Source organism: Andrena cerasifolii, chromosome 3 (genome assembly GCF_050908995.1).
Source record: "Andrena cerasifolii isolate SP2316 chromosome 3, iyAndCera1_principal, whole genome shotgun sequence".
NCBI lineage: Eukaryota > Metazoa > Arthropoda > Insecta > Hymenoptera > Andrenidae > Andrena > Andrena cerasifolii.
The window spans coordinates 9,518,851-9,530,748 of NC_135120.1; the positions used below are offsets into that span (position 1 = coordinate 9,518,851).

The window sequence follows — 11,898 nt, forward strand, 5'->3', positions numbered from 1 at the left end:
CCCCTTAATATATGGGATATAAATTTCTCGAATGAGACCATCTTAGTTTTGTTACCATTCACTGTTTAAACTTTCTTTTTACCACTACTGTATCAGGCGCCCTAAAAAGTAGCCGATGAATTCGGAGGCACATATTTAGTAGCCGCAAAAATTGGATAAAAAAAATCTTCCTTGAGCACAGGTCCATAAATCAGTATTTGTATTATCCGGGCTATCGTTTCGAATTTCGCTTCGGTGTCCTTGGGAAATGTTCTTAGGATATTAAGTTGCAAGAATGTGGAGGGAAATGGATTTTTCGAAAGCACCAAAGTGGCGTGCTCCCTTAAGCGTCTCATCCGTGTCCAAGAGAAAGGGAGGAGGATCTCGTGGCGTGTAAAACGTCGGCGTACGTGCAATAAGGTTGCTTCAAAGAGACGCAGGTGATTACTTTCCAATCGTGACGGCCACGTTCCGCTTTACGAGGTGGCATAAAAGTGGAGCTGGGGCCATTAACATAAACTGGAGGGCGTCTCGGGACTAGCTGCCTGATGGAACCACCGCTTGCCTATGAACTGCTGCCAATTATATCACGCCCACTCATTTATTCTTTCCTGCATTTTTCTCTTATCTTGTTTTCCAATCCCCTGCGACGTTGATGCTCATTCTCAATCCTGTTTCGTCGGGCCCGATGAATCTTGGCAGTTTCGAGTCGTTCGCGTGGGACACATTGATAAATTACTGCGAAAGTCTCCTCAGCCTTCGATATTCGGTTTCTTTTTCTAACAAGACAAATTATTTCTCACTGTACTGCTGTGGAAAGCAAATCCAATTCCTGAGAAATTCCTTTTCTCTCAAAACTGAGCACATATATTTTTCCTTTTATTTGAGAGACTTCATGCGCGCATGTGTTTTTTAGACATAATTTGTTGCACTGGGTTCTTTTTTGTTGGGTTGTTTCTTCTCTCTTGGAACGAGTGGAATGTTTTTATTCTGGGTGAGTCCCTTCTTGCTAAATTTGATATGATTAAGTCCCCTTAGCATACGGGGACTGCGGGTTTGTGTCGAAACAGTATGCTCCACAGCTGAAAGAACCGCGCATATCAGGACAAATATTGTAAAATGCAACAGCGCTGTAGCGAGTGTTCTAATTACATATTATGTGGCGTAGAGTCTCCAAAATAGATTTCTGCCCCTTCGCTTCTGTTCCTTGGGATTTTGTCAATGCATTTGTGCGCGGGGAAGGCTTTCGGATTCTTCAAGGCCTCCGCGAATATCTTGGTGGACCTCTGGTGGCTGCACAGTTCTTCCGAAAAATAATTAACTCTCCAAGAAATCATAAATATTAATCGACGATGCATTTCAATATTCTGCATTACTCTAATCTCGATCAACTGTTCTGTTAAAGCTCGTAAATTTCTCTCTCGTTTCGAAGTGTGCTCGTAAGTTTTCAGTGCATCCAAATTTTCTATGTCATCGACAAAGGAGTCGAACATGTTAATGATACGCGTTGCGATTTACCTCCTCCGATGATTATGGGGCAGCCAGGCTGGGGACTGACTCCCCTGTTCGCATAAAAATCGACGGTCCCCGTGTCGATAGGCGTTCCGTAGAACCCACCGTCGGTGTGAAGGATAACAACTGCTTCCGCGTCGGTTGATCTAACGTGACACGTGGAAGGATAAAATAGCGGGAGCGCCGGATCTAATCCTGCGGTGAACGATTCGTACATGTAGGGTACTCTGCTTTCCACTTTAGCACTTTATTCGAGGATCATGGAGTACCCCGGGACCTAATTCTGTCAAGCGTCCACTGATTACGGAATATCTTTCGTACCATAGTAATCATAATTGTCAGAAATAGGTGTTAGTTAGCAGGAGTACCTCGAGGGAACACTTAAGAAACCCCCCAAAAATGCTTTCACTTTGATTCCCTCAAATTAAATTTCGAACAGCCTGGGTCTATCTTCACCCACGCTCTGAAGACCCTCGCTGCTCTCCTTAAATCCTGTTATTCGCTCGCAGGTTAATAACTCCGAAAGTTAATGATAGAAATAAACTCGAAATGCTCGCAAATAAAGTGCCCAAGTGTATCTGGAGTTTACACATATAGGGTGTTTCAAAGAAAGGGTTATCAAGATCTAGTGTTTTAGAGTGGTCGAATGAATAACTCTGCATTTCTTAGCTAACAATCGAAGTTGATTTGGATAAAATTCCTTGTTATCTGGCATCAAAGGTTCGTCATCAGAAGTTGCTTGTTATCTAGTGATCCAGGTTGATATCAAGAAAATTGCTAATAATTTACTGTGAAAAGCTGATTTCGATAAAACATCCTACCAATTTGACTCTCACCTGGCGGTGGAACGAGTTCCTTCTTGGAGAACCTACCCGTTATCCGACTGAGAGTGATATTCATGTATCTCCCGATATGGCCAGCAATGTGAGCGCCCAAAGAGTGCCCGATCACGTGCAACGTGTTCAAATCGATCGCTTCACCGAGTTTCTCCAGCGATTCTGCAACCGCCTTTCCTACAACAGGCACTTGGCTGGCGACGTAAACGTAGTTAATGTCAATCGCTATTTCGCCCCAGTCCACCAGGATAACGTTCACGTCTCCTTTATCCAGGTACGCTTCGAACATGGAATCAAGCACCGGCGAAATTCATTTCTCCGTCGCCTCTTCCGTCGCTTATTCGCTTCCTCTCGTCGTCTCCCCGTATTCCGGACCACTGAGTATGTTTATTAGGGAATATGAAATCGGTACCTTTAATAATTATCCGAACGTTGTCAGATTCTGGGTCCTCCATGAATCCGTGTATATAAAGAATGGATCTTTTGTCAGGGAGAATGTCCTCTATAATATTTTCTGGATTTCTTGGCGTGTCCATGGTGGATATTGAATGAGAGCTGGTGCTACAGTTTCAATAATAATTTGTGATCGATTATTCTGCGGGTTTAGTTGTAATGGTTTAGAATTGGATTAGAATCGAGTAGACAGAAGAAGTCAGTTTTCATTTTAATGATAAGTCAGATCCACTTTGGCGATAATTCTTGTACCACGGAGGATGAGATGTTTTGTATTAATTATGATCTTTGTCGTTTTATAGCGTGACGTTTTCTTATTGTGCACTCTTGAATTTCACATAGGTTATTTTTTAAAAAAAGGGGGCAAAGAGTTTAGAGGCGTACAGTGCTCACAGAAGTAAGGAAAGTATTTCCAGTTAATGTGAGCCTATAAATCAAATGTGTTTCAGTCTATTGGAAAGTTTGCAATTTTCTGCAACAGTAACGCCAGTGATTTCTCTTCGCTTGTCTAATACCCCATGTCAATCTTTGGCGACTGTATGTTTATAATACACTGTTATATGACCACGCGCCGGCAGGTAATTGTAAAAAACACAAATACAGGAGATAATAAATCGCCCAGAATATTTTACAAACAAAGCTGAGTTTATCACTTGCGTTACTCCATGAAATTAATGCCTTCCTGTGCTAACTGGATGTTATTTGTCTACTTCTATGAACACACGTCTGAAACTATTAGAAAGTCGTCACCATTAAAGCAAATGCATAGTAAGCAGAGAAATATAAAGAAATACATTCACTGAGAGTAGTAACAACGAACCCCCGGAAAACTTTTAGACGAATTTTTCCAACGGCACCAGGATTGTCTTTCTGTTCGCCTGTACAGTGAACAGCACTCTTAATTAATCACTTTCGGGAAATGTAACGGGAAAAGAAATTTATACGTACATATCCCGGCGAGAACGGTCTTCTTACTAGTCAGATAGAAAAGTATGCACAGGTAAGCGCATAACTTTTGCATTGTTATTCCCGATCGCTGTGGCGAAGAAACAATGCGCACTATTGCTTGGACGAATTTAAAGTGAACGTATTCATGCTTTGTACGCGGTGTTCTAGCGTTTGTGAAATAAATCGCAAATTGTTCGCAATATATATAAAGTGGCCCACTCCGCCGGACTGTCACGTAACAAGGAAGAAACGGAAAATTATATTGTTCCAGTAGCATACGTGATTGACAGATCTGTCGTGATGCTTTTATGTGGAATAATAAGGCACGGTCCGTATACAGTCACTCGCACATTCGTTCACGAAAGATAAGATTATGAATTCACGTTCGCTCGAGCACATGATGCGTGTAGCTTGGTTTTTCTTATTAATATTGTGGATCAAGGGATGCCAATTTGGGTGTCAAGAAGCAAAAGCAAGATAGTGACTTTTATAATTAGTTATTCCTCTGAATTTATACAAAGAAATCTGAGTCACTGTGTGCGGTGGTAAGAGTGAATGAATGGAGATGAATTTGACAAAAAATTTTGTTATAAATGTTTTAATAGATGTTCCTAATATTCTGAAATATTTGAAAATTATTTTTTAAAATATTTGAAAATTATTTTTTAAAATATTTGAAAATACTTTCTGAAATATTTCAAAATTCTTTCTTAAAATATTTGAAAATACTTTCTGAAATATTTGAAAATACTTTCTGAAATATTTGAAAATTCTTTCTTGAAATATTTGAAAATTCTTTCTCAAATATTTGTAAATCCTTTCTTGAAATATTTAAAAATTCTTTCTCAAATATTTGTAAATTCTTTCTTGAAATATTTGAAAATTCTTTCTTGAAATATTTGAAAATTATTTCTGAAATATTTAAAAACTCTTTCTGAAATATTTGAAAATTCTTTCTGAAATATTTGAAAATTCTTTCTGAAATATTTGTAGATACTTGAAAATTGATTTTTCTCTTTCAAACTTCCTGTTGGTTATGCGAATTTTTAACAGAAAAATGATCAAATAGTTTCGTGATGCATGAAATGCTCTTTACAGGGAATTAAGATATTTTTAAATTAATAGAATAATCGAAAATAATACGAATATTCAATGGTACACTACTATTGTGAACTTTGTTTCAATTACACTTAAATTAGCCAGAAAATAATTTTTCACACATCACAACAGCCAAGTCACAAAGGAATTTATAAAACACTTATTCAAAGACAGCAACCGTTTAACGAAAAGTGAGAAAATGGGGCTAAAACAAGATAATACAAAAACGAGGAGAAAAGAAGTAGGAAGTCATTAAGGCACATTACATTAACGTTATATCTATCCTCAACGAGACTGAAATTGAACTACCTATACACGCTATTACAAGACATGATTGGCCCTGTAATGATATGGAACAGAGTTTACTAGTTCACGTAACGAATTTTGCAGAATTCACGCAATCGTGCCTGAAAGCAACCTGTTACGTTAGAAAACACCACGATTGAATATTATCTGGAATTCGCATAATAATACTTCTCCTTATCATTACTCATAGAATTCAGGCTTCCACTATTTCCAAGGTCCCTCTTCTTCCCCGGTTCCACGCAGTGTCGAGTAAGACGGGTCGTCTTACGTCTGCGCGCAAGGGGTCAACAATTATTGTCCCTTCTATGTCAGTCCTCGGTGTCTGGCAGCTGAAGTAGACGTTTCTCTCGTGGGCGTCCGCAGGTTAGACAGACGCGTGAATACCAACGGGTACATCGAAGGGGGGCTGGCGCGAAACATCGACCATTAATAACGGCGTGTAACGAGTATAGTTTAAGCGCGGGTACCAGCATGTCTTCTTCCTACCAACTTATGCTCTCGTAGGCTTAAACATCTGCATCCCGATGTCGTGATATCACGCCAGTCTCGCTTCTATATATACACGCGTCTGCCTACGTAGGTAGGTGGGTCGGTGGGTAGGCAGTTTGCGTATTAAGTGCGTTCGCGGCTACGACCCGATGGATACGCTCGCGCACCGACTGCATCACGTACAAATTCCCTTTTCCTCCGAGAATTTTATCGCCCTCGAACCTCTCCTCCTTTCTCTTCCAACGTTCCCCGATCGTTCCGCGAAGGAGGACGCGTTTGTCGATCGCCAAGATCACTATCGATGGTAGAGGACGCTCGCTTTGGCTGTGAAGCTAAGCACCGCAGCAAGTAATCTTCTCCAGTTCGCAGCACTTTGCAGAGATAAGTTGCAAAGAATTTTCTGGATCGATTTTGGCGGGTTTCCACCTCGACGTTTCCTGGGCGGCTTCGAAATTATTGTTCGCGCATCCTGGAGTGTTTTCCCTGGCAGCGATACAAACTTGGAGTTAGCTTTCTACAGGGTGTAGAAAAATAGTAATTATTTACAAAAGGGTAATCCTTACCGACAACTTTTAGTTTTTGAGATATTCGCCAAAAACTGTGATCGGTAGTTGGTTGAGATGGTTAAGATAAAAAAATGTGAATCTCCTAAAAGTTAGCGCTGCCCATTACCGGGTGCCGCTAAGACATCTAGCCCGTGATATGTATAGGAAAAAGTTGTTCAGAATGTGAACTTTGACAACATATTTCATCGAATTCGGTAAGGACTGCCTTTTTGTAAATAATTGCCAAAAAATATGGCAAGGTGATTGTACACTAGGGCGGAGCTATACTATATAGCTGTGGTCTTAACCCTAGGAACCACCCGTTTCCAGTAATAAAGAGCCGCGCGCAGTGTGGAATGGATATTTCGGCCGAAAAGTCGCAAAGGCTTCCGAAAAAGATTACATCTTTACGAACCGTTCAATTAAGACTTATTATTGATGCGTTACGGTTGCCCGTAATAAAAGAACGCGGAGCAAGCAACGCCCTTAGCTTCTCTGTAATCACTGGACATCCTGACATGCATACCGCAAGGAATAATTACGCGTAAAATAATAATAGCCGACACACGAACGGGCGAGTCATTAAGAAATTCCGTGTATCGGGAGTGCGCGGTGTACGTCGTGGAACGGAGCACGAGAAGCAGATCTACGGATCTGGATTTTGAAGCAAGGATGGGCGAAGCAAGCCGCACGACGAGTCACGATTGTTGTTCGCCGAGTACAAATAAAGCTGGAAATAGCTGGCGAGATTAAGGGAGTCTCGACATTTTAAATCAAGTCGCGTGCAACACCCCGGATGGACGAAAATAATCGTTACAAACGGCCACTATTCCTCACGCACAAAGCTTGATGCAGTAGTCAACGGAAAGGGGAAGAAGCATTAGGAATCACCATACTCGTAAACCTTGTCGCAAACAACTCACTTTCTCCGCACGATTTCTGCGAATCAACAAACAATTCTAATCCCTAAACGAGTCGCCTTCCCCTCGAGTTCGCAGGAAGATGCTCGCGTGAGTTTTACCACGCACAACGGTTTCAGCGCCCGGCTAATCCTCTCTGCGACAAATCTCGAGGGGTCCACCACCGTGGTAGAGACGGTGCCGCCGATAAAATTAGGCTACACCACGGGCAAAGCGTACGGATGCACGCTGGGATCTCTCATCCCCCAGTGTCATTAGTCATTTTCGCGGGGGGTTGACTTATATTCATCCACGTAATCCCTCTGGGATGATCAAAGATCCCCGACGATCGCGGCGGTAGCTGCCAGCGGGAAGAGAATCGGCGACGACGATGACTTTTGTGGGGAATAAAAAGTTTTAAAAATTGCTTTAAATTGTTTCGGTTGAGGATTCCTTCGAGCCATGTAGGAAATTCTGTATCAAGGTATGCTATACCTTGAATCGACCAAGTGTTGAGGCACTGAGAAAGGAGTCCACTCAAGAAATTATTCTACCGAACCCAGTCAAGTCACGTCCCACTATGCACACTAAGGGAGTAACTTTTCAGATTTTTTTGGGGCGGAATTAGGAAATAAATGCGAAAACTTTTTTAAGAGCTTTATTCTACATGCCTTATGGTATATAAAAAAAATGGTAACTATTTTTTTTAAACAAAATGACGTTCCCGGTGCTTCTTGCAGTTTTTGAAAAGAGACTCTCCACGGCTAGCAGTAGAAGTCCCGTATAGGTACATTGACATAGGATAAAGAACTGAAAATTTTCATTATTTACACGACGAAAATATTGACTTCTGTGAAAATGGTGTGTATTAGAAGAGAATATCAGTTTTAGTCGAAAAATTTGGCTAAAATTTTAAGTCCAAATTGTGTCTAAAATTGCCTATAGCAAATAAGTTTATAATGGATAATCAATTATAGAAGATACTATTAAAATTTCAAGTGCAACGAATAAAAATTATTCAAGTCAAGCTGCTAGCCAATTTGGAGAACAGTGATTCTGAAAAGCTTCGCGGGACAACGCCGCGTGATAAAAACAAATTCGTTTAATTTGGCGTCGGGCGGCGTAACTCCTTAACAGAAAGGCACTGCTCCACTTTATAAGCGAGTCTTACTCTAAAACGAACGAACCGCCGCGAGGTGTTTCAGCGTACGTACTTCTTTATTCGAAACGAATCTGTACGCCGAGATTACAAGAGAACAAACGTAATGACAACGAGAGCCACCGAGTTGGACGTCGTCCGCGTTTCTTCAGCGGCCGACTAATCCAGAAACGATCCATGCACTTCCGGCCAGCGATTCGCCACCTGGGAGGGCGAGTCGGCGGAATGGACTTAAGCTAACGTCTCGTTTGCTCCGTGCGCTTACACCGAGCTCCCTTGATTCCCGGTCAGCAGCCGCACTGGCACAGTGAAAAAGCCGGGCCCTGCTTCGCGCGCCACGCGAGGGAGGGCCCCGTAGGGGCCCGGCTGTTTCACTGCGCGAGCGCGGCTGGTGGCCGGGAATCAAGGGAGCCCGGTGTACGCGGCTAGTGTAGCTGGCGATGGTAGCCAGTGGAGCAGCAACTCGGGTGGAAAGGTGAAGAAGGGTGGCCGATTGCTCGAGTGGAGGGGACACCGCAAGGCGGCGAGGCAATAAAGCAACAAGACAATGACGGTGATTTACGCGGTCCTACGGCAAATGGGCTTACCTAGATTTTTGCGCGGGCAGCACGCGTCCGCCGAGGGATGGGTGCAGAGGAGCGGAGCGATTTATTAATCTCCTCCGCGCGACACGTACGCAGATGCGATGAGACCAGGTGCTGGGGATTATTTATTTAGTTTACAACACCCGAGACCCACCGCCACGAATGCCCCCGCGGCTTAGAATTTCCTTGCGTTCTTATGCTATTGCCGATCGCTGCTTGATGCGCCGACATTTTCCTGGGGATGCCGGGTGCTGGTGCTGTGCATTAAGTAGGGACGTCCTTCGGGAGTTCTGTTGCTTGACGAATGGGTAGTAGTGTTGTTAAAATGAGCTTCGAGCCGTGAGCTTCAAGAGCTCGAGTCGCGGTTCAAACTCTAAAGGCTCGAACCCTTAAGGCTCGAACCCTGTAGCCGTGAGAGCTCTAGCCTTTAAAGCTCGAGTCTTCAAGCTCGAAGGCTCGCGTCGTATAAATTGTACAGTGACTCGCATTAATGTTCGGACACTTTTTAAAATCGCATAACTTTTTTAGAATTGGTCCAAACAACTTGAGTTTTTTTGAGAAGCTAGAAGGACGTTGCTCCGAGCTAGAAACGTTTAAAGATCGCAGAATAAGGTCGAATATCGCTGATTTCGGGGATTTTCGCGATTCTCGACCTTATTCTGCGATCTTTAAAAAAGTCAGTAAAATTCATTAGGTGTTTATACAAATTTATTTAAAGAATAAATCCAGTTTTCTTTTCTTTTTACAAAGCTTCTTCTTTGGTGACGTGCCAGGGCCTCTTGCCCTTCCCCCTCTCTGGGTACGCCATTGAGAAGGAATAAGTAGAAAAGGTAGAATAATACTTATTCTTCCCGTTATATCTTGATTCCTTGTAATAGTGTCTAATCGTGTTTGACTTCTTTTAGAAATTGTACTTTCATTTGTATTTATTATCCTCGAATAATGAAACAGGGAGCTTAGTCTGGAAGTGTAAGTACTACAGGGATCAAGGTTCTCTACTTTTAAACGATCTTATCCCCGTAAATGTGGCCAGTAGTAGGTCCACTTCCCACATTCGTAGAAGGCAGTCGTTAAGAGCGTCGACTCCCCAATGTCCTTACTACCCACGTTATCGAAAGACTTACAAGGAAACGTTGCCAACTGGAAAATTCTGGTTTTAATGAAACTTCGTGTGAATGTAGAGCATACTGGAATATGCAAGGAGCAATTTTCTTCGGAAATTCACTCCGAAGGGGTGAAATTAGCCCTTGAGTTATCGCGTTTTTCCCTTCTTTCATACAACTTTCTTTTTATTTTGGCGGCAAGGCATAAAATACTAAGCGATTGTTATACTTGAACTTTTATTTTACCTCGCACCTTTACAAAGTTATGTTAAAAAAAGAATTCGGAGTGGATTTCTGCAGAAAAGGAAAAAATTGCTCCATTTATTCTCCAATATTTTTTTCACTTATTTATTACGGAATAGCAACCCTTTGAAACATTATAATAACATAAAAATACGTGAGTAGAGACCAGACAAATAAGGTAAAATTAAAATTACGGTTAAAATAACAGGTACCAAAGAAAACAACAGAAAGAGTTGAAATAAGACGAATATATATTACAAATACTCCAAATGCTCTATATTTACGCGAAGCTTCATTGAAATCCGAATGTTCCGGTTGGGAACGTTTCCTTGTTAGCACTTCGCTCGGATTTGTTCGTGCCAGTAGCGATCGTAGCCCTCGCTACCTACAGCAGAACCCTTTAACGATTTTTGCTCGTCGCGAGTGTGCTACGTGAACGTAGATCACATTAGCCACGGCCACAAGCTAGTCGCAGATGCTACCAGAAAGTCACAGGCACTGAGCGTCGCGGCGATTGCGCCTCCCAAAGACAACTTCAAAAGTGGCCGCGGGCTGCGGCGACCCGTCTTCGTCGCAGGCAACGTGTCGCACCGGCAACACGCGGAGTCACCACTGTTCTCGGTCCAGTCTAAGGCACTGCTTGTCGCGATTCCTGGACGACGTCCCCGTTAATCCTATCGTCCCGTGTCCTGGCCAGGACGAGCGGATTATAATAACGATCGGTATTACGCTGACGAGTGTATCCTCGAGGATACAGACCGTAAGAAAGTCGTCGAGCGTGCTTTTGATCGTTAACGACGTTAATAGAGTGATAATCCCGGGATTACGATTTTATGTTCACTCTTGTTTAGATTAATCCTTTGAGTGACGCTAGCTTTCGTAAAGTTCCGTCTAAATCATGCGAAGCGAACTCTGAGATTTCTGTGCGTTTAAAATAAACATGCGGGGACCCTCGGATAAATTTTCAATTTTTTCTATTTTTTCTGGGATCCTCCCTAGCCAGAAGTATATTCTTCAAAATAAAAAAGTTACTTAAATAACTTTTGGAAATACAGGTCCCACCGTTTTGAGAACACTGTTTCGAGAAAAACGCGTTTAAAGTTTTACGTGGACGCCGAGTGGCCGGTTGTTGCTCATGCATTTGCCGCAACTCAAATGCCTATAACTTCGGGAATTTTACGAATTTCAACAAATCCTTTTAAACACGTATTCCTAAAATGTTGAACATTTGAAAAATTAAATAAAAAAAATCGACTTTTAGACCGGAGCCTCCCCTTAAGAGACATGAGACAATTTTAACATTAATTCAATATGACAACTAACATATGAGTTATTGCTAATTTGCTACATGAAGAAAAGACTGAATTGTTTTTAAAATTGTCAAAACCTCTATTTATAATAACCATCCGGAAGAAACAGCCAAAATAAAAAATTAGTCCTTTCTATTAATTTCTATTTAATATTTTATTTGCGTATTAAGTATACCTATAGGTTTCCGCCCTCCATAATTCGCCTTCTTTTCCACAGCAAAAAAAAAATACAATACTTTGTGGAACGTCCGATCTGAAGCGATTGGAAACCACACAAGGCCCCAAGTAGTAGGTATACACATCCATTCGAATGGATCCGACGTTTGTTGTGCCCATCGCTAAGTATCATCCTAATGCCGTACGCGAAACGACAGCCAGTGGACGTGCAGCCCCTCGGAAAGAAACCAGGCTAACAAAGATAGATATTTCCTGAT

General features: G+C 42.1%; 1 protein-coding gene across 4 annotated transcripts; it reads right to left on the reverse strand.

Moving 5' to 3' along the window:
- Positions 1-894: 894 nt before the first annotated feature.
- Positions 895-3,918, reverse strand: LOC143366919 (phospholipase A1). 4 transcript variants are annotated; one of them, XM_076808388.1, is made up of 7 exons: positions 3,729-3,918; positions 3,601-3,658; positions 2,740-2,888; positions 2,364-2,606; positions 1,498-1,686; positions 1,132-1,282; positions 895-1,061 (listed from the first exon to the last, which is right to left on the reverse strand). In XM_076808388.1, the coding sequence occupies exons 1-7, from the start codon at positions 3,799-3,801 to the stop codon at positions 1,004-1,006; spliced, it is 921 nt and encodes a 306-aa protein (XP_076664503.1). In that variant the 5' UTR covers positions 3,802-3,918; the 3' UTR covers positions 895-1,003. The 4 variants fall into 4 exon arrangements, 3 of the variants coding, with proteins under 3 accessions (XP_076664503.1, XP_076664505.1, XP_076664504.1); XR_013084854.1 differs by having other exon boundaries at positions 901-1,061; positions 1,132-1,272; XM_076808390.1 differs by lacking the exon at positions 3,601-3,658 and having other exon boundaries at positions 3,729-3,838.
- Positions 3,919-11,898: the final 7,980 nt, after the last annotated feature.

Excerpts from the sequence above, each read along its gene's own strand:
- LOC143366919 (XM_076808388.1), bottom strand. The coding sequence starts at position 3,801 with ATGCAAAAGTTATGCGCTTACCTGTGCATACTTTTCTATCTGACTAGT. Across the intron at positions 3,659-3,728 it reads GACCGTTCTCGCCGGGATAT|GCGAACAGAAAGACAATCCT; the intron begins GTACGTATAAAT and ends TTCACTGTACAG. Across the intron at positions 1,283-1,497 it reads CCCCATAATCATCGGAGGAG|AACTGTGCAGCCACCAGAGG; the intron begins GTAAATCGCAAC and ends ATTTTTCGGAAG.